General features: G+C 34.9%; 1 protein-coding gene across 4 annotated transcripts in view; it reads right to left on the reverse strand.

Annotated features, from left to right (window-relative positions):
* The window catches only part of SPAST (spastin), a 44,030-nt gene that overhangs the window by 11,225 nt on the left and 12,479 nt on the right, over window positions 1-20,326 (reverse strand). For 2 of the 4 annotated variants that reach the window (XM_026669369.2, XM_026669368.2), the window contains exons 4-10: window positions 15,256-15,351; window positions 6,578-6,756; window positions 5,130-5,263; window positions 4,733-4,826; window positions 2,500-2,574; window positions 1,726-1,797; window positions 678-753 (exon numbers count right to left, since the gene is read on the reverse strand). In XM_026669369.2, coding sequence (XP_026525154.1) covers window positions 678-753; window positions 1,726-1,797; window positions 2,500-2,574; window positions 4,733-4,826; window positions 5,130-5,263; window positions 6,578-6,756; window positions 15,256-15,351 — 726 coding nt within the window. The remainder of the gene's footprint in view (window positions 1-677; window positions 754-1,725; window positions 1,798-2,499; window positions 2,575-4,732; window positions 4,827-5,129; window positions 5,264-6,577; window positions 6,757-15,255; window positions 15,352-20,326) is intronic. The other 2 variants (XM_026669372.2, XM_026669370.2) reach the window with 1 other exon arrangement.

Consider the following 20,326-nt stretch of genomic DNA (forward strand, 5'->3'; position numbering starts at 1 on the left):
TATACATACATATATATCTATATCTATACCTATGTGCATATATCTATCTATCTATCTATCTATCTATCTATCTATCTATCTATCTATCTATCTAAATAACATAACAGAAAATATGCAATCAATATTAAATGTATACTTTAATATAGTTTAAATTTGTTTATATAATTCAATACTCTGTATGCTAAACAGCATATATTGCTCCAGAGCTCTTAAATAAGTTGTCAACATTTTTAGGAATGACAAGAATTAAATGTTGTGGTCCAAATTATTAATATATTATCAGTGCAGCACTTAAAATCTAAGCAAAGTACCTAACTAGGAAACCCACCAGGAAATCTTAGGATAGGAGGCTAGTCCAAGAAGATTTGAAAAAAAGAGAAGGTAATGGGAATCCATTTCCATACATTGGTTAAGAAAATTAACAAGTACCCGTAAAGATCATTGATTGGGGAAAATTTTACTTTTTTTAAAAAAAATCCTGTTCTCTAGTATGGATTATTAGTACTTGTTATAAATAGTATAAAATAAAGTTAAAACTGTTGATTAAGAACATATTATTTCTGCAATGCAACTCAATTTAATAAAATGGAGAATGAAGAATATGTTATTCTCAATTAAAAGACTATTTTTAAAAGGTTTATGCTTTAAATTTAAGTCAAAATTTTGACTAACTTTACCAATAAAAATGATGGAAGGCTGAAGTTCTCTAGCTACTGCAAAAAGTGCACGAACTAGCTTCTCTCCTTCACCAACCTAAGGGAAAAAAACAAAGAAGGTACCCACCTCAAATTGATTGAATCATATGCTTCACAACTGGCATATTATCAGTGGATACTAAAACACAACTAACTTGATCTATTCTATTCTCTGACATTAAATCTGTGTTATTATATTTACTAAACTATAATCAAATTAATTTTTAAAAGTTCATTAAAGTTTTCATTTCTATCTCCCTCTACAAGCCAGGCACACATAAAAAGCTTTTTTATTCAGGAGGCTGCTCCAAAGAATGTGAAATGGAGAAGGTTTTAAAAGAAAATGGGGTTTTGCAAAATTACTATATACTTAATACTCCAAGCTAATAACAAAAGGAAAGTACAGAATCATACAATAGCAAAATAGCAACCTCAAACAAACATAGCAATAAAAAAAAGCAAAATATGGAAATTATGTTATAAAACTCCAAAATCTCTGACTGTATTGGAGGAGCTTTTCTTGCTTTTTCTTGAAAGAAACACTAAATTGAAATATTAACATAACATGTATTAACAATCTGTTGCTGCCAACTAACACAGATATGTCCTTCTAGCGGCAGCTAATTCTTTTACCCAATCTCTATTCCTGAAAAACCCATTTCTGGATAGATTCACAGTTCTGGGGATATAATGGAAAAGGAATTACCTAAATATTTATTTTTGTAGCACCATGTCCAAGAGGACTTCATCCATGCAGGCATTTTTCAGAGGGACATAGATGACTTAAGAGGGGGAATGGAAGATACTGAAAAATTTTCTTCCAAGATCTTTTATATTACAGCTTTGAAGTTTTACATATTCCAGTGGAATAAGACACAGATGTAGATGCAAAATTAGAAATAGTTTAGAAATAGATAAACATTATTTCCAATGTACTGGAATCTGGTGCAAATATGGCTCCATTTATTTTTCCCCAAAACTTCCTAAGATGACCCTTTAACCACAGCCAAAATATAATACTGCTACTCACATATTTTGATGTCAGACTTGCAGCACTTATGTTAAAGAAGGTTGAATTTGATTCTGCAGCCACGGCTTTGGCCTATATCAAAAAAAAAAAAAATGGTTTAAGGCTGCAATATAATACCAAGCATGTAACATATTTCAGCAACGTAATTATCCTTATTAGCCAGAGTTCTGCTAAATTGGACACATATGTGCCCAGTAAATAACTAACTATATATGTTAAAGGAAATTTCAATCTATCAGCACTTCAGCAATTTACCGTATGTTATACCTTTTAATGTCTGCTAATATAGTTCACAGTTTACTTTTTTTTTTTGTAAGATACTGTGCAATTCTGAGCATTTTTCTAATTGGAGTACCCATGACCCAACATGATACTACTCTTATCCCAAAATGATAGGAAAAAATATTCCTTGGATACACATATAAAATATAATGTCCAAACACTGTTTCCATAAGCAATATGCCAAAGCACAAATAATATTTTCGGGCTAAGGGGAGGGGCAGAACAACTAAAATGAATGAGCTGGGGATACAAATGTGCATAAATGTGTTTTTTTTTATTTTTTTGGATTAATGGGAGAAATTTTGAGGATTTTGAAAGAAATAAATTATCTTAAACCTCTTTTAAATCTCACATGTTTGTTTCCTGTCTTAAAATGACAGAAAAATACACTGCCAATTTTCGCAAATATAATCAGATTTAGAGGGGATACTGGGGGAACAAAAGAGGAGATTACCTGCCTGCCCATGTGATAGAAGAAAGCAGTTCTCTTACCAGCATTGTCTTCCCATTTCCTGGTGGGCCAAACAACAACAATCCTCGTGCAGGAGCCCTAAGTCCTGTAAACAACTAGAAGATTGACTGAGTTACATTTTGGTTCATGGCATAATTTGAACTCTTCAGCCTGTAAACTAGTAATTTTATAGCTGAGAGAAGACATTTATAATGTGTTTTGCAGTAGATATGGATCAAAATAAGAGTTTAGGAAAAATAAGCCAGAAAGGACCACAAAAAAATCAAACACAAAAGAAAATTGTGAAACTAATGCTTAAATTACTAAATTTAAGCATTAGTTTCACAATTTTCTGTTGTATTATTTAGGATATATTATTTGGAATTCACCAAGCTATAAGTGCTATAGAAACCAATACTTTCTCAAATGGAATTAATTAATTTTTTTACTATTATAAATTGTTATTCATTTTTCAAGCAACTAACGCTCTTATAGCCTGTTATCCAGGATTGCAGTTCTACGTTTTCTTCACAAAGTGTATTTTAATAGTCAGGTGGGAGCCATCTGACGGAAGAAAGAAGAAACAGCAAAACTGCCTCCAATTGGCTGTTCTGGCTAATATATATACTGTGGATTTATTTTGTTAATTGTCTTTAGTTTTTATCTTAAGAGAATGAACATGTAACATACAGAGTATATTAGTTGGAGTGATTATATAAAAATATATATTTTATTATAGCATCAGCAATAAACTTGTCAATTTTTCTTTCCTGCAATATCTTTAGACGTATCTTAAAGAGAAAATTAGCTACAATAGATGTAAAAATGTGATATACAATAGTATATAAATGAAACACAATGGGGATCTTTAGACTTTTGTTGTGGTACTTTCACAACAGACCAAACATTAATAAGAGAAGACTGCAATAGCTACCCATCAGCAAAATTCACAACATCTCAAAAATTCACACCAAATGGATACAAGCAGGTTTTTTTTAACAAACAATAAAACACAAGAATCATTCCTTATAAGTAAATATTAAATACATGAATTTCAGAATGCAATCAAGATTAATTTAATCTTGATTGTGTTCTGAAATTCATATATTTAATATTTACCATTTGATTTTTAAAACCAAGAATATGGTTTCTGATGATTTAGGTTCCATTTTCCTACCTTCTATTATTAGAGATTGATTGCGATGGTAAGCATTTGTTCATTCAATTGCCAGAGAATTGAACCTGGACTGATTGTACTTAACTACTTATCAACAGTAATATTATTTCAATTGTCAATTGATGCTACAAATGCAAAATCTGAACTCTGGTGCCAAAATCTACTGAAACATTAAAAGCCCAGATGAAAAGATGTCTTTGAAAATGTGCCCATTGTTTCCTCAAACTGCAGCAGAGATAGGAGGGGTAGGGGGTCATTAAGTGTGACCATTTCACTTAATGCCCATAACTACTTGCAACAATAATGGGCAGGTTCCATTACAGTCATAGGTCAAAGATCATCTGTAGACCGATTGTATCTTTAATATTGGTTTCAAGATACACTTTGCCTGCCAGCATACTAAACAGAAGGGCAACTTTCAATTTCATTAGGTTTCTGATTCAGCTCAGCATGTTCACTGGCAGAATAGAAGAACTATTTTGCTAGTACTTCCACTCTATTGTAGATTCCTAGAACACAAAAATCTGGTACTAAAAATAGAGAGGCCATCTGAAGAACATGGAAGAGTCAGTGGTAGATGTTGCATATGAAGAAATGATTAAAATTGTTTCTCCCTCCCTTCCTGGGTAAGGAGGATTCTCAGCAGAATGTCATGTAGAAATGGATGATACCCATAGAAAGGGCATATCTAATATTAACTATTTTTGCTGAAAATTTAATGTTTAAATTTTACCACTGAAGACCTAGCAGCATGAATGTATAGCAGGGGAGTAGATAATATTCTTTTTAGCTCATTATTGAGCATGTGATTAATTTCTATTTATTAATCTATGCAACACAATCAATGTATTGGACCAATAAAAGCTAAACATTTTAAGTAACTGTAAGAGTGCCAATTTTACTCCAGCATCTAATCTAATACTCCAATTGGACTTTGATACAGAAAAATCATGAGTAATATTTACACATTATATAACAAATATATATGTTACTTTAATATATTCAAAAGGCTAAATTTTAAAAAATCCAAGTAAAATCTACCAGATAATGAAAACATTGAAGATGTAATAAAACAAGCCAGGAAACAGATTGCTTACTTCAGGTCTAAGTGAGGGAAGGATAACAATTTCTTGCAGTGCCTGTTTAGCCAACTCCTGCCCAGCAATATCATCAAAATTGACAGATGGCCCACTAACAAATACAGAATAGTAATTACATTTTAATTACACAATAGGCATCTCATTCTTCCAGAGTGCAGCTGAGCATTTCACACTCTTTGCCTCAACATATTTTCTTTTTTATAAAAAGCTCTCACAGTTAAGAAATTCTCATGTATATTAAATATTATATTTTAAAGAATATTTTCATTTCTTCCTATCCTAATCTTAAACAGATGCAGAAAAAATATGAACATTACTTGCCCTGAAAATAATTACACTTGATTACACTAAAAAACATTCCCACCCCTCCACCCAGCCACAAAATACCACTTACCTGTCTACAATTTCATTGAGAATAAGATTAGCAAGGTTACTATCCACATTTTTTAAAATCTTTGTATCTTTCTTTTTTCGAACAGCAGTAGAAGGAGTAGAAGGCTTGGTGGTTCTATTATTTTTTGGAGTAGCCTAAGGAAACAATTATTTCAAATGTATTTCAATATTATTTTAAAAAGGTATCAGCTTCAGTAATCTAAAGGAAGGAAATTTCCATTCAGCATCTGGCTAATCAGTTAAACAAATCTTTGATATGGCACAAGTTAACTTGACTTTAAAAAAATACAGAAAAAAGTTAATTAAATGTTGCAAAAGATTAATGTAACATTGATTATGTGCCATCAAGGTATTGTCAACTCTTAGCAACCATATATATTTTATCCATGGTAATATAACATACTTTTATAAATTTATAATTTTATAAATTATATATTATAAATGTAATAATCCTTCCTTCCAATGACTAACATACCATGCTGATAAAGAGCAAAGGTAAAATCTGTATAGAACTCTGTATTACCACTTTGAGTTGATGGCAGTGATATTCTAAAAATATTTCTAAAGAAAATGTTTTTTCTGCTCTGAAAATAATAAACCCAGAAGAAAACTAGCTGTATCATTATATCCATTTTCTAACCCTTATGGTTTTAAAATTGGAAAGGAATTTTAAACCCATACCATAAAACAATTTTAAAACCGTAGTCAGCAAAATAAATTGGAACAGATGAATAGTTCTACTCTATTGAGAATAAAAATCTCTGTGTACATGCATACAACACAGACTTTTGCTTAATTTTAAAAATGACAAATATTTTAGCTTTTCCAATAGAAAAAAAGTTCTACTTTTTTATCATTTTGTTTCCTTTTCCATATACTTTTTCATGCCAACATTTTCCAGGCATCTTCTGGCAAGTACCCTAACATCAGTGAAATCATTTCTCACCCCTTATCCTTGGACCAGTTTTGCAACCTAATAGCCAATTTGTAAAATATGGACAGAATCCAGCTATTTCCAATGATAGAAGCCTCCCATCAGCAAAATGGGGAAGAATGCTATATACTGAATTCACTCCTCCCCTTGTTATTTTCTGTCAAATAATTGAAAAGCATTTTCCACTTTTGCAGCAGATAATAACAAGAATGAAACTAGATACAACCACAACCTTAACCAAAATTAAGAATAAAATAACATTAAGTAATCTTTTCCCCTAAAATGAGTTTGGGATTACAGACACACAATTCCCTTATAGTAAATCACAATCTCTACCAGCCTTTCCTAGTAATATTAATAACTGAATTTAAATGCATGCAAAATATGCTATTTATAAAATACAATTCTTTTATTTTCAATCACAACGTTTTTATTTCCTTTTCTATTTCAATTGCAACTTTTCTATTTACAATGACAAATATGCAATATTCTGTGTATAGAAGCTAGTTTCCTACCTTCTGAGTAGCAGCTGAAGGAACTCTAGGTGCAGAAAAATTAGAAACTCCAGTATAACTAGGTGTTCTTTGGTGCCCAGAAAATCCTCCAGATCCAGCCTTTGCCACAGATTTTGAACGAGGAAGTGAATTACTACTGTGAGACAACGGATCCTTCTTTTTCGGAATAGTTCCATTTTCTACAAAGAAAAAGAACACATTTCTTACTACACAAAACATTCAAATCAGCTAGTTGCACGTTTACTTACTTTTAAATTGTTACTATCTATTAATTTAGTTGATTTATATTCACAAAACAACTCTGGATAATAACATAGGGTTGAATCTCACAATACATAATGAACAATAATATAAAAACACTTAATTTAATATACTTATCTATAGCCATTATAGATAAGTGGATAAACACATTATCAATGTGAACAGACCACCTCAAGAACATGATATTATCTTAATAATGTTGCTTTCAGTTTGCACTGGTATTTTGTAAACTTTATTGAGTAGGTTGCTTTGTTAGAGAATTTTAGAACTAAAGCTGTTATCATTTCCTGCAATCACAGCCAACATATCTAAACACTGAGCTATAGTATGTATACTAATAATGTCTAAAACCTCAGAATTCTTATAGTTTTTTTTCAATTTCTTAGACTATTTATAGAAGCACAGTTTTGACCAGGTAGCATACAACTATTTTTGCAGCATTCAAGCAATATGAATTTAGAATGAAACACGGTACAGATTGTCTTCACTTAACAACAAATGGGACCACAAACTCCATTGCTAAGCAAAACATCATATAGCTGTGACTTGCAATTTTACCACTGGCTTCTCCATTGACTTGGCTCATCAGAAGCCAATTGTAGAGCATGCAAATATTGATCACATGACTGTGATATGCTGCAACAGTCATAAACAGCTGCTGGTTGTGGAGCACCAAATCTTAATCATGTGACTGCAGGGATGTTGCAAGAATCATAAGTGCAAGGAATAGTCATAAAGTTATTTTTTCAATACCATAATTTTGAATGGTCGCTAAACAGTAATAAAATGAAGACTCAAAAATCATAATCAAAAATACAGTGGAAAAAGGTAATGTATATTTTACATCTATAGAAGCATGAAAATAAAGTTATAATGTAACTATGAAGACCGATATAAAAATTCTAAAGGAATATATCTTTCCACTACTTACATACTGTACATTCCATTTACCAGTGACATATGGCTCCTTACAGATTACGTCTTGGGAATGCCTCCTTTGATGGCAAAAGATTACCCACCCCTGACCAATACAGTAAAATTTTGGATCTAAGTGGAATTAATTAATACATGATGGACTTTTTTTTTTTACCTAATGACATTTTCACTAATCTAGATTACTTTATAAAGATTATCAACAAGAAAGCAAGCAGTTAAAATATTTCAGAATATATCCTAGAAAGTTAGATTCGCTCTTCACTTAACATTTATGCATTTATTTATCAAATTTATATGGTAACCTAAGTTGTACTCTCTGCATGGTATACAACTGTCAGTAAAATACATATATAAAAATAAATATTTAAAAACAGAAACAACAGCTTTAAAATGGAGTTAATTAAAACTAAAAATACATGCAAAATATCTAGCACCTCTCAAATATTTTCAGAGTGAATCATAAAGGATTAAAATGCGTCAAACAAATCAAGCAACAATAAAGTTGTCAACATTATTTTCTTTGATATCTAAAAGACAGCAAAGACACCATATAAGATGCCTAGGAATAAGACTCTTATCGGGTAGATGCTAGAGCCACAAAAATATCAAAGAAGTTTATATTAATGTCTGTGGAAGTTACAGAAAAACTAGGGTTCAAGATTCCTGGTTCCAAATAAGAGTTTAAATTCTGTTTGAAAACAGTGAAAAGACAAAGTACTAACTAGGTTTCCAGACAAGCTTCAACAGACAGTGCAGGAGTGGATAACTAAAACTTATTGTAAGCTTGTTTTAAGACACATAGTTGCCTTGAACCGTGAGATACTATATGCTACAAATAAATTAAATAAATAAATAAAACCATGCAATAATCTATTTTAAGATTACACAGAAACTTGCACATCTGCCTCAAACAGTGAAAATATTACACACACTATGGAGCAATAGAATTTGGGTTGGAGGGGGCAAATGATCTTGTATTGAACTTAGATACAAATGTATGTTACAGTGCTTCACCTGATCCAAGTATAAAAATGAGATAGAATGTTTGCCTTTTTCTTGTGTACATATCCTTTCAGTACTATCCGTATGATCATAATATTCAACTCCCAATTTCTGAATGATTTTATGTTAAAAGCACAGCTAATGTGGATTTCAAATCAATTCGCAATTCGCGATGTGATAAAGATACAATGTTTTTCAAAGTGGATAGAAAGTAATGATAAGCTTATCAGAATTGCAAACTGATTTTGTTTTAGGAGGGTGTGCCAAATATTTACTTTGATACAGTAAATCCACAAAAAACATCTAACTATTGGAAGGTGTAATTATCTGAAGGAAAATTAAAAGGAAGAACAGAATAGAAAAAGACACAAAACCTTACTATTTCGGATATGAAATTTATTTGAACAGAAACTGCTTTCCATGCAATCGAGGCTATATGATTATTTGCTTTAAAAAGTATCAATAAAAGTAGTTGCAATTGCAAGCAGTAATGAGTTTTTTCTTCTACAATATAGCGATATGCCAATTCTCATTATGCTGATTCATATATCGCGTTGGTGTCAGAACATCACAAATGAAGTCACACTGTTGCCCTACAAATATAACTATCAAAATATAACTATCTTGCACAAAGCCATGCATAGATATTTGGCAATTCTAGTTACCAGAATGAAGAAAAATACCAACTGTATAAGGTAGTCCTCAATTTATGACCATAATTGAGCTCCAAATTTATGTTGTTGAGTAAGTTTTACCCCCAGTTTATGACTTTTTCTTGCCCCAACTGTTAAGTGAATCATCACAGTCGTTAAGTTAATAACAAGACTGTTAAGTGAATCTGGCTTCCCCATTGATTTTGCTTGTCAGAAAGTTGCAAAGCGGCATCACATGACTCCAGGACACTGCAACAGTCATAAATATGAACCTGTTGCCAATCATCTGAATTTTAATCACGTAACCATGCAGATGTTGCAATAGTTGGAAGTGTGAAAAAAGTCACATTTTTCAGTGCCATTGTAACTTCAGTCACTAAATAAAGGGTTGTAAGTTGAGAATTACCTGTATTCAAATACCAATAGTAATTGTTTCAAGCAAAGCACCACATCACACTAATCGGTTAGTGAGAGTACACTTTTAGAGAGAAATAATTGCCATAAATGTCTTTATAAGCAAAAAAATCAGTAAGAAAAGTATTTATATATTTGATACTATTTGGAGTTATTTCAGAAGCATGTCTTATAAAGAATAAAAATGACTGAAGGTACAATCTACAAACCTCATAAAAAACATAGCAAGTATGGTGGACTGACATTTGAAAATGAGACACAGGGAAATGTCTCTGAGAAAATGCCAGCCCTGAGAGAACTCAGGTAGCAGTATTTATTGAGAAAAAACACAAGCAAAATATACAGTATGCATATTCAGAAAACAATGACCTCAACAGGAGATTACTTCACCAGCATGAGAACACACAATCTTGGAAATTCCCAGATGTTACCTTGCTAGGATGAGATCATACAGCCACGGAAAGTCTCATGGGAAAGTTTGGAAAGTCCCATGAGAAAGCACAACTGTGTATCTTGTACCTTGAACTTTCACCCATTTTCCTATTCCTTCTAAACTGGCAGAATCAAAACAGAATGAGGCACTCTGAGCAAAGATACTCCTACCCCCACCAAGAATGCCCACATCTTCCTAGACTTACTGCTAGTTATACAAAGGCCTTACAGAAAATGATCAATAGGTTATATTACCACATTCCCTCCTTTTTATTTATTCAAAGATAGGGGGTGTTTTAGTGGCATAGTACACAGTTCCCTCATGACCTGATCCCACACGCCGGAAGACTGAGGTACACATTTGTAATAGATTAGGAATACATTGAATAAAACAACATAATAAGATACATATAGCAATAATAATAACAACCCCTTGCAATAAGGAGCGAAACCATGATCCATCAGGAAGCCAGGACCACAGACTGTCCCAGAATGATGCATTAAACCCATCGGCTCCAGATTGATGCTGAGCAATACGATCTTCCATGTCCTGAACAGTTTTTGTAATGTTTGGCTCATAATTATGTATAAAAACACAACAATGTGAATGAATTAAAGCACAAACTCCTCCTTGAGCAGCTAACATAATATCTAAAGCATATCGATTTTGCAAAGTAACTGTACGAATTTCAGACATTTCTACATTAATCATCTTAATATTCTTTATAGTATCATTAAACATAGCAACAGTAAAATTATTTAAAATATGAATATCCCTATAGTTCATAGCAATCCCAAAGGTGGGATAAGACCTCGAGAAATTTGTGTCCATAGATTACCTCCCATGGTTAGGATCTGGAATTGCTCTGTTGTAGCACAAGACAACTGTTTTCTCCAGGTTGCATTCTTTATTAAATCTTTTTCCTCAAAAGGCACTCCATGCAATGTTAGTCCTTCTCCCACTCTCCCAGGAAGGTGCATACACAACCAACAATTGGTGATGTTCAAGTTTTTGGCAGTTGTGCGCAAATCTTTAATGTAATTATTATCTGTCCACAAATCATCGCCCAAATCTCCGGCACGCTGAACATGCTGTCGCTGCTCTCTCCGCACCCGAGCAGCCCAGGACAGATTAGGCAGAATCAACAGGATCAGGAACCACAGATGCGCCATCCTGCTCCTCCGAAACTTCCTTCACAGGTGCCTGCGAATGATCAGGCCGAACACACCGACCAGGAACCCAACGAATTTGACCAAGATGTTCAACTGCTGCATAACCACGTCCCCACGTTATCAGCTCAGCAGGAACCCATGCTGGATCTGGAAGGAACCGCACCAACACCCGAGGTCTCACCGCATCTGTAGAAGGAGAAGAAAAATGCCTGCTGGCCGCGCGCAGGGGTTACCAGACAAATTTAAAAATTTAAAGTATATAAAGCTAGATTTAATTGATCTTGAATCGCCGGAAGCCCCAGGAGCTTCCCTCCTTTTTATTTAATTTAGTCAACATGGTCTTGAGCGTGGAATTATGACGTTCTACAATAGCCTGCCCAGTAGAATTGTATGGAATCCCAAATTTATGTTCCACAGACCATTGTTTGCAAAACTGATCAAAACCGGTGCTCCGATAAGCCGCACCATTATCAGTTTTTAAAGTTTTAGGTGTACCAGCAACTGAAAAAGTCTTAATGCAATGATTGATGACATGTTTAACCATCTCACCTCTTTGAGGGGTAGCCATTAAAAATCCTGAGTAAGTATCCACAGTCACATGTATATATTTCCAGGGCGCAAATGATGGATATTGAGTAACATCCATTTGCCAAATCATTGAAGGTTTCAACCCTCTGGGGTTAACTCCCATAGGGATATTCGTGCCCTGCTTTGAACAAGTTGGACATTGTTGAATTATGGCAGCAGCTTCTGCAGTAGTAAGTTTAAATTGCTGTGCCAATGCTTTAGCGTTTTGATGAAAATAACTATGACTGTCCCATGGCTGGACAGTGAGGACTGAAGTTACAGCACTGTCAGCTTTGGCATTACCTTGTGATAAAATTCCAGGCAAATTACTATGACTACGAATATGAGCAACAAAACACACATTCACACGCTGCTCCAAACATCCTTGTAAAAGCAAAAGCAATCTTAAAATATCAGGTGATATTCCAGGAGACAAATAAGAACCTGCTACAAAGGGTAACAAATTATACACATACAATGAATCCACTATTAAATTAAAATCCTGATTGTGAAAATTTTGAAAAGCCAAAACTACAGCAGCAAGTTCTGCCTGCTGGGCAGACTTCTGCTCTGATGTCACTTTTGTATGCCAAATTCCAGATTTATCTTTCCAAACACAAGCACCAAAAACTTTCCCTCCATCAGTAAAAACTGTAGGAGCATTTGATATGCCCAATGGTATCCTTTCTTACATTTTGGGCACACTGATTTAGGACGAACACCCTGTCCCATTGATCTCTTATTTTGCTGATTTTGACCTCCTCCAGGAGCCCGACATTGCGCTTTAAAATGTCCAGGCTTCCCACAATTGAAACAATTCCCTTCTGAGCATGTCCTGTTTGTAAAGCCAGAGCTAAAGTTTCCATGTTAAAAGACTGACTCCCAACCTTCCTACATGCATTAATCAAATCTGCGATTTCTCTCTCTCCACTTGCTACCAGTGGATTTAAAATCTTTTGCAATCTGTGTTAGCTTGTTCTACTGCTAACTTAAAAAGCAACTCTTTCTGGGCGAATTGATTATCAATTTGTCTTTCAATAGCCAATTTCAGTCTGCTAATGAAATTTTCATAGGGTTCATTGTTCCCTTGTTTGATGTTAGTAAAGGTCTTCTCACCACCTTCGCCGTCAGGGAGAGACCCTATGGCTTGAAAAATTATTTGTGGGAGAAGAATGAACCCTTCCTCAGGCATACCATCTCTCTGTTGTTCCACTGTTGTAAAATTACCAGCTCCATAAAGCTGATCTGGGGTAACATTTGCTGTTCCCCTCTGGACTGCCAGCTGTCTCCATTTCTGATCTAACACCAAATATTGAGCTGGAGTTAAAATCATATTCAACAGAGCTTTCCAGTCAGCCGGAATCATTTTATTTCCATAACCAACTGCTTCTAACAATGCCTGAGTATATGGCGATCTAACACCATATTCTTTTGCTGCTTGCTTAACTTCCCTCAAAATTCTGAGCTGTAAAGGCTTCCACTCCCGCTGCGGATTTAATGCAGCATCCATGACAATTTCTACTGGATTAAGTTGAACTTCTACTCCAAACTCCACCAAATCATCTCCTGATAATTCCCCTCTATTCTTTGCTTCTTGAATAGCTGCAGTAACTGCATCCACCTGAACCCTTAAAGGTAAACTCTTATCCTCTGACAAAGTATTTCTAGCGCCGGACAGTCCCCAGATTTATCTGGAGGTGCCGTCGGTGGCAACAAACGTACCGCATGGTAAAGCGGCAAACCTTCTTCGGGGGTGCTAGGAGCGGTTGTTCATAAGTAGCTAATGCATCCATAATCACTCTCCAGGTTAACAAAATTGAAGAAGGGGCACGAGGTTCCTCGTGCAAAAATTTCCCTATCTTTTTCCAGGACTCTACTTTAATACTACCTCCCTCCGGATATGACTTAATATTTTTCCAAACATACTGTAGTAAGTCCTCAATTTCTTTCTTTCCTACAGCACAACCCCTACTGCCAATTCCAAACCCAAAACTATTCCCAATGATCCCTCTCAATTCCCTGATGTGCTCTTTCTGAGCCTTCGAGAGATCTCCCCCATACTCACGAAAAGAATCTATCTTCGTCCAGCGAAGAAGATGAGGGCCCAGTCGACGTCCGCATGACGATGAGTATAGGATGCGGGAAACGTATAGCTTTCCAAGCTATCACGTCGGGGTCACCATTTATGGTGGACTGACATTTGAAAATGAGACACAGGGAAATGTCTCTGAGAAAATGCCAGCCCTGAGAGAACTCAGGTAGCAGTATTTATTGAGAAAAAACACAAGCAAAATATACAGTATGCATATTCAGAAAACAATGACCTCAACAGGAGATTACTTCACCAGCATGAGAACACACAATCTTGGAAATTCCCAGATGTTACCTTGCTAGGATGAGATCATACAGCCACGGAAAGTCTCATGGGAAAGTTTGGAAAGTCCCATGAGAAAGCACAACTGTGTATCTTGTACCTTGAACTTTCACCCATTTTCCTATTCCTTCTAAACTGGCAGAATCAAAACAGAATGAGGCACTCTGAGCAAAGATACTCCTACCCCCACCAAGAATGCCCACATCTTCCTAGACTTACTGCTAGTTATACAAAGGCCTTACAGAAAATGATCAATAGGTTATATTACCACAGCAAGGAAATTTCCAAAGCAGCTTAGCCACAAACACAACACACTACCTAATTTTTTCTCTTATTTTCATTCAAAACAGGCTTTAAGAATGCTGAACACCAATAATTTTCTCATATAAATAAACTTCAAGCTGATTTTCTCATTGTTATATCTCATGTACACACACTGACAAAAAAGCCAGGAAAAAATATCCTTCAATAAAAACATATTCTCTGATTTTGCTTTTATAAAAAAATAGCAATCAACATAATAAGAGATGTGAATTTTTTTTTAATGAAATCTTATTTTTTTCTAGCACTGCATTTTATAAGGGTCCTATTTTTTTTCCAAAATGCCAAACTTTATGTCAAAACACTAAACTTTAAAACTAATGCCTTGCCTTGGTTTTCAAGACTTAAGAAATGTTAAAAAGTAAGGAAAGCAGTTGGGTGAAGACAACATTAATTCAGCATAGATTAATAAGAATCTTTAAAAGAAAAAACATTTTAAAAATATATTAGGAGCAGGGTATTTATTGCTGCATATTTTGTTTTGATAAGGTAGATACTGAGAGACATCCCCCTAATTAATTAGGTGCTGGGAAAACCAAACCCACCTGACTGGAGATGTCCATTGCGGTATACCAGGTTAGTATTGTCACTACGGACTTCCATTTGCAGCTTGGGAATTTGCTTAACTGCCTGCATCTTCTCTATGCAACAGAACAGAGGAGGGAAAAGGACAAATAAAAGACAAAAAATGAACCAATGAAAGTTACGTATACTGGTAATACTAAAATGATTTTGCCTTTAGTTGGCTTGATAAGGATTAAAGTTACAAAGCTTATATCTAATGTTTACAATGTTATGAAGTCACATCTGATTAATAAAATACAATTTATGTAAAACTGTGAACTGCAGTCAATAACTGCATTATTCAGAAATAGTGAAGAAAAGAACTAGTGGGATAGTTTAAAATGAACGTGAAAAGAATTATGATTTCTTCTACATATCATCTAAGAAAATAACAATTTGTTGGTTCAATTTGTAACCATATTTCATACTAAATTTTGTTAACAAGTATTTGTTTAAGATAATCATTCCATTTTAAGCAGCTAAGTATATTTGTTTTCTACAGGTTATTTCAATTCTATAAATAAGAACATAAGAGCCCTCCATTCTGATCAAGTGAATTTTCCCTAATTAGTAAGTAATTGTTACATAATTAAAATAAAATTACTACTTTTCTAGCAATAAGATTTAGCATTGCATTATAATTATCAGAAATAAATTAGACAGATACAACTCATAAGTAATTGTTCAAAAATTCTAAAACTTCCACATTTCTTACACTAGTTTTAGAATCAGTTATAACCTTTTGAAATCAACAACTTATTAGATATCATCCTGAATCTGACTGTCAGTTTACAACAATATTTAGATTCACAAATAACCTGTTGGTAAAATCATGGTCCTTTTCTTTTTTTAGAAAACAGATCAATACCATCACCCATTTTTATACTTCAAAAATAAAACCAGCCATTAAAAATATCAATAGCTTTTCAATACACATTAAGCTTAGAAATTATATTCTGTAATTACTATTTTGTTACTCAGAAAAATCTAGATTCCTTTTTGATATTACCATGTATTTGCATGCAAAAGAGTACTGCAATATAACTTTAACTAAAAGAGGCATCACAGAAAATACAAATTCAAATTTTAATATATGCATTTTTTGAAAAAAGATTCTTACTCAGCCCTTCCTAAAATCTTAAATAAGATGGCCAAAGTTTAAAGAAACTAAAAACTGTGATACATATCTCACATAGGACAGCTCTGGTGGCCTAGAGATGGAGCTCTTGCCTCACAATCAGGAGGCTGTGAGTTTGATCCTAAGTAGAAGCTAATATTTGGAATAGACTCCTGCTTGAGCAAGGGGTTGGACTCAGTGGTGGGATTCAAAAAAATTTACTACCGGTTCTGTGGGCGTGGACATGTGATTGGGTGGGCGTGGCTTTTTTGCAGCACCATCCCCACCCCATTTTGGGGGCCTTCCTGGCCTCAGAGGAGCCTCCAGGGAGGGTGTTTTTGCTCCCCTGGGACTAGGAAGAAAAAAAATGGAACATAGGAGGTGCACACAGCACCCTTCCACGCTCCATTTTGGGGCCTTCCTGGCCTCAGAGGAGCCTCTGGGGGGGCATTTTTGCTCCCAGGAAGCTTCCCTGGGGCCCAGGAAGGCAAAAAATGGAGGGGGGCTATGCCCCCTCCCTCCATTTTTTGCCTTCCTGGGCCTCAGGGAAGCCACCTGGGTGAAGCAGTAAGAAGCAAGGGGATTCCTGGCACAGCTGTTCATAGGAACAACTGATTGTCAGGAAGTTAAAAAAATACCTTAAGGAGTGGCTGGGTGGGCAAGCATCTGGTGGACGGGGTGAGCGAGCAGGTGAGGCAAGCGAGTGAGCGGTGATGGGCAACCGGATTGGGGGCATTGCTAGCCAGAAGTTACTACCGGTTCGGCGACCCACACAAAATCCTTGCTACCAGTTCACCTGAACCGGTGCGAACCGGCTGAATACCACTACTGATTGGACTAGATGACCTCCAAGGTCCCTTCCAACTCTGTTATTCTATGAAAATTCCTTCTCTATGTTCCCTTCTTGTATACTGTTACCCAACAGTACTTATATTCAAAAAGATGACCTTCAGCTGGTCATATCAACACATGGCAAAGATATATGTACACAGAACATCTATTCCATATCATCTACACCAACTTTTCTCAACTCAGAATCAGCAAGAGGTCTTTAAGGTTCTATAAGACATTGTGATTGGAAAAACCAATCTTTTTTTAACAAATGCAATGCTAGCACTCATAATGATGGGGATTTTTACACATCACAACTCAGCTCCTGGCCAACACTTTGCTATTATTGTTAATGTTGACAAATGTGGGTTGTATAGGTTACAAATTAATTGAATTGTGAATTTTTCATATTTTTTGTGAAAAATAGTTATTTAATTTGTATGCACGGATTCACTAAGATCTGAAAATTATTTCAGAGGTTTCTCCAGAGTAAGAAGTTTGAGAAAGACTGATCTAGGACATAATTCATTAAACCTGCTAAATCATTTCTAAAGACTGTATGAAAATTAATCCTTAAACTTCCTTTATTTCATCTTGTGTGTAAGCACTAATTTAGAGCTACTGCCCCTATGCTTGAAAAATATATCTAAACAGTAATGAAAAAGTTTCACTGCCTTCATGTTCATTTCCAAACATAAGTCACAGCACTGATGTTTGCTTGCACATGGAATCTTGACCTCCCACAAGAATTACTGATAACACAGCTGATTGGATATGGTGACTGGTCATGCTGCTAATTATATACTACGGTTAAGAATATCAATGGCAAAACCATACATAGATTTTCAAGCTACTTTCATTTCTAAGTGCTTTCTTCTCTTTAAAAATCCAAATTGTTTATTAAAGAGCTGGGAGATCAATGAAAAGGACTGGATAACAGCTGAAGAATAAATGAAAGAATTTAGGCCATAGATCAGTTCTTTCTGAAGATCAGTTTGAAGTTTGGCCTCATAAGTAGAAAAAAATATTTATTCCTCTACCCCATTATATTTTCACAGAGCAGAAAAGCATTGGCCCTCTTTGTAAGTGACAGATATTATCTCCCAGCTTAAAGGAACTAATAAGAACTCTATTGAAAATATTCTTTTAACCTGGGGAGATCTGCGCAAATAATGAATAATCTGAAATATTCTTTTTTAGAAAAATGATTGATCCGGTTATAACTTCCTCATTCAATATATCTGGATGATTCCAATTATTTGGATTCATGCCAATTGGCTTTCAATAAGAATATGACATGAAGCTACTTTGATGATGACCTTGTCTACAAATTGGATGATGCAGCCATCCTTCAGTGGCTTTCAGACTATTTAACATAGTGTTCTTCTACATCATCTGAATGATGTGGGCCTTGCAATATTGTTTTGCATATTCAAGTCCTTCCTTACAGGCCTAGTTCAAAAGCGGGTGTTGGATCACATTGTCAACATCTACATCATTAACACTAGAGCCCTACATGGTTGTATCCTGTCCCCTAACCTGTTCAGTATTGTCCTGGAGAGCTTCAGAGTAAGATATCATAAATATTACTTGGTGCTCCCTATCATACAACCCCAAGAAAGCAATTGAATTCTGGAAAATTACTTGAATTTGATAGTGGGCTGAATAGCTAAAATTAAATCCAATAAGAAAGGTTTTCAATTGTAAACTGAACTGAACTGTCGGATTGATGTTCAATTTTACTGGAAGACAATAATTGTCTAAAAGCAGGCCAATAGTCTGCAAGTACTATTTTATCTTCACATTAATAAGTGACAAGGATATTTGAAGAGCACCCAGAAGCTTCAGCTGGTACAGAATGCAGCTGCACGAGCAACCTTTGATTCCCCAAGGATGGTGCATATAATACCTCTGCTGTGTGAGCTGCACTAAGTGTCAATTTGCTTCTGGATCCAATTTAAGATGTTGATTATGACCTTTAAAACCCTACATGGCATGGGCCCAGATTACTGCAGAACCATTTTCATCCTATTATGTTGCCTTGTCCCACTTGGTCAGGCAGGAAAAGTATGCTGTGGATCCATCAGTGAAAGAAAGAGATCCTTCTCTGCCTTTGTTCTCATTCTTTGGAACATCCTCCCATCAGAAGTAACGCAGACCACCACTTTGCTTTTTTAAATGCTTGAAGACCTGGCTCTGTCAACTCAAAAATGCTGGGGTACATTTTTGCCTCTTTATCTTATTAGAAACATGTTATATGAGGTAGCCTTTTATATCTGTAACAGCAAAATCAAACAAAGCGGTGCCCTATAGCATCTTAAAAATGTAGCTAAACTTCTATCCTTTGCCATGTCCCGCACTCTAGATTGCTCCAGGTTTCCAGAAAAGAGCAACAGCAATTGGAAGCCTTTCAGGAAAACACTAAAGTTATACCTGTATTTTATAAGCCCCGTGGGAGAAAAAACTCACTATTATCAAAGCTGCAGGTGCAGGAAAGGGTAAGGAATCAACAAAGGTACAATTCTACATCATAGGATTGTAGTTTACATTTGACACCTCATATTTAACAGCAAGTTATTTTAATCCAATATATGATGCAACTGCATAATGTTATTCTTGTTAAAAAGTTTCTGTTTGTCATTGGCTATCAAATATATATTTTTATATATTCCAATCTCACAATTTTTCTGGTCACAGTCAATGACATTTAGAGATGCAGTTTTAAGCAAACCACAGACACAGAAACATACAAAATCTTCTTGGCACCATTCCTCCAAACTTAAAATGTTCTGGTTCTGATTTTGTTTACTGTACTCTAAAGATTCCCAACCTTTTTAGTCTCTGAAGTACATTTGAAATTTGAAACACTGTTGAGTCCTACAACAAAATGGTGGCTATGGGAGCCACTTTAATACAAAATGGCTACTAAATCTACCAGACTAATTACAAAAGAAATGTCCAAAAAATACATTGGATAATCAGGAGAAACACGTGGAAAATGCACTACAATTGTTTGAAAGAACAACAAACTGGGAAACCTAAGGATTGTGCGTTTTTTAATCTATATTTCTTAATTAACACTGGCTTCCTAAAATAATCAACAT

This window comes from Notechis scutatus, chromosome 1, assembly GCF_049901735.1.
Source record: "Notechis scutatus isolate UNSWTSFEM ecotype Mainland chromosome 1, rNotScu1.2, whole genome shotgun sequence".
NCBI classification, from domain to species: domain Eukaryota; kingdom Metazoa; phylum Chordata; class Lepidosauria; order Squamata; family Elapidae; genus Notechis; species Notechis scutatus.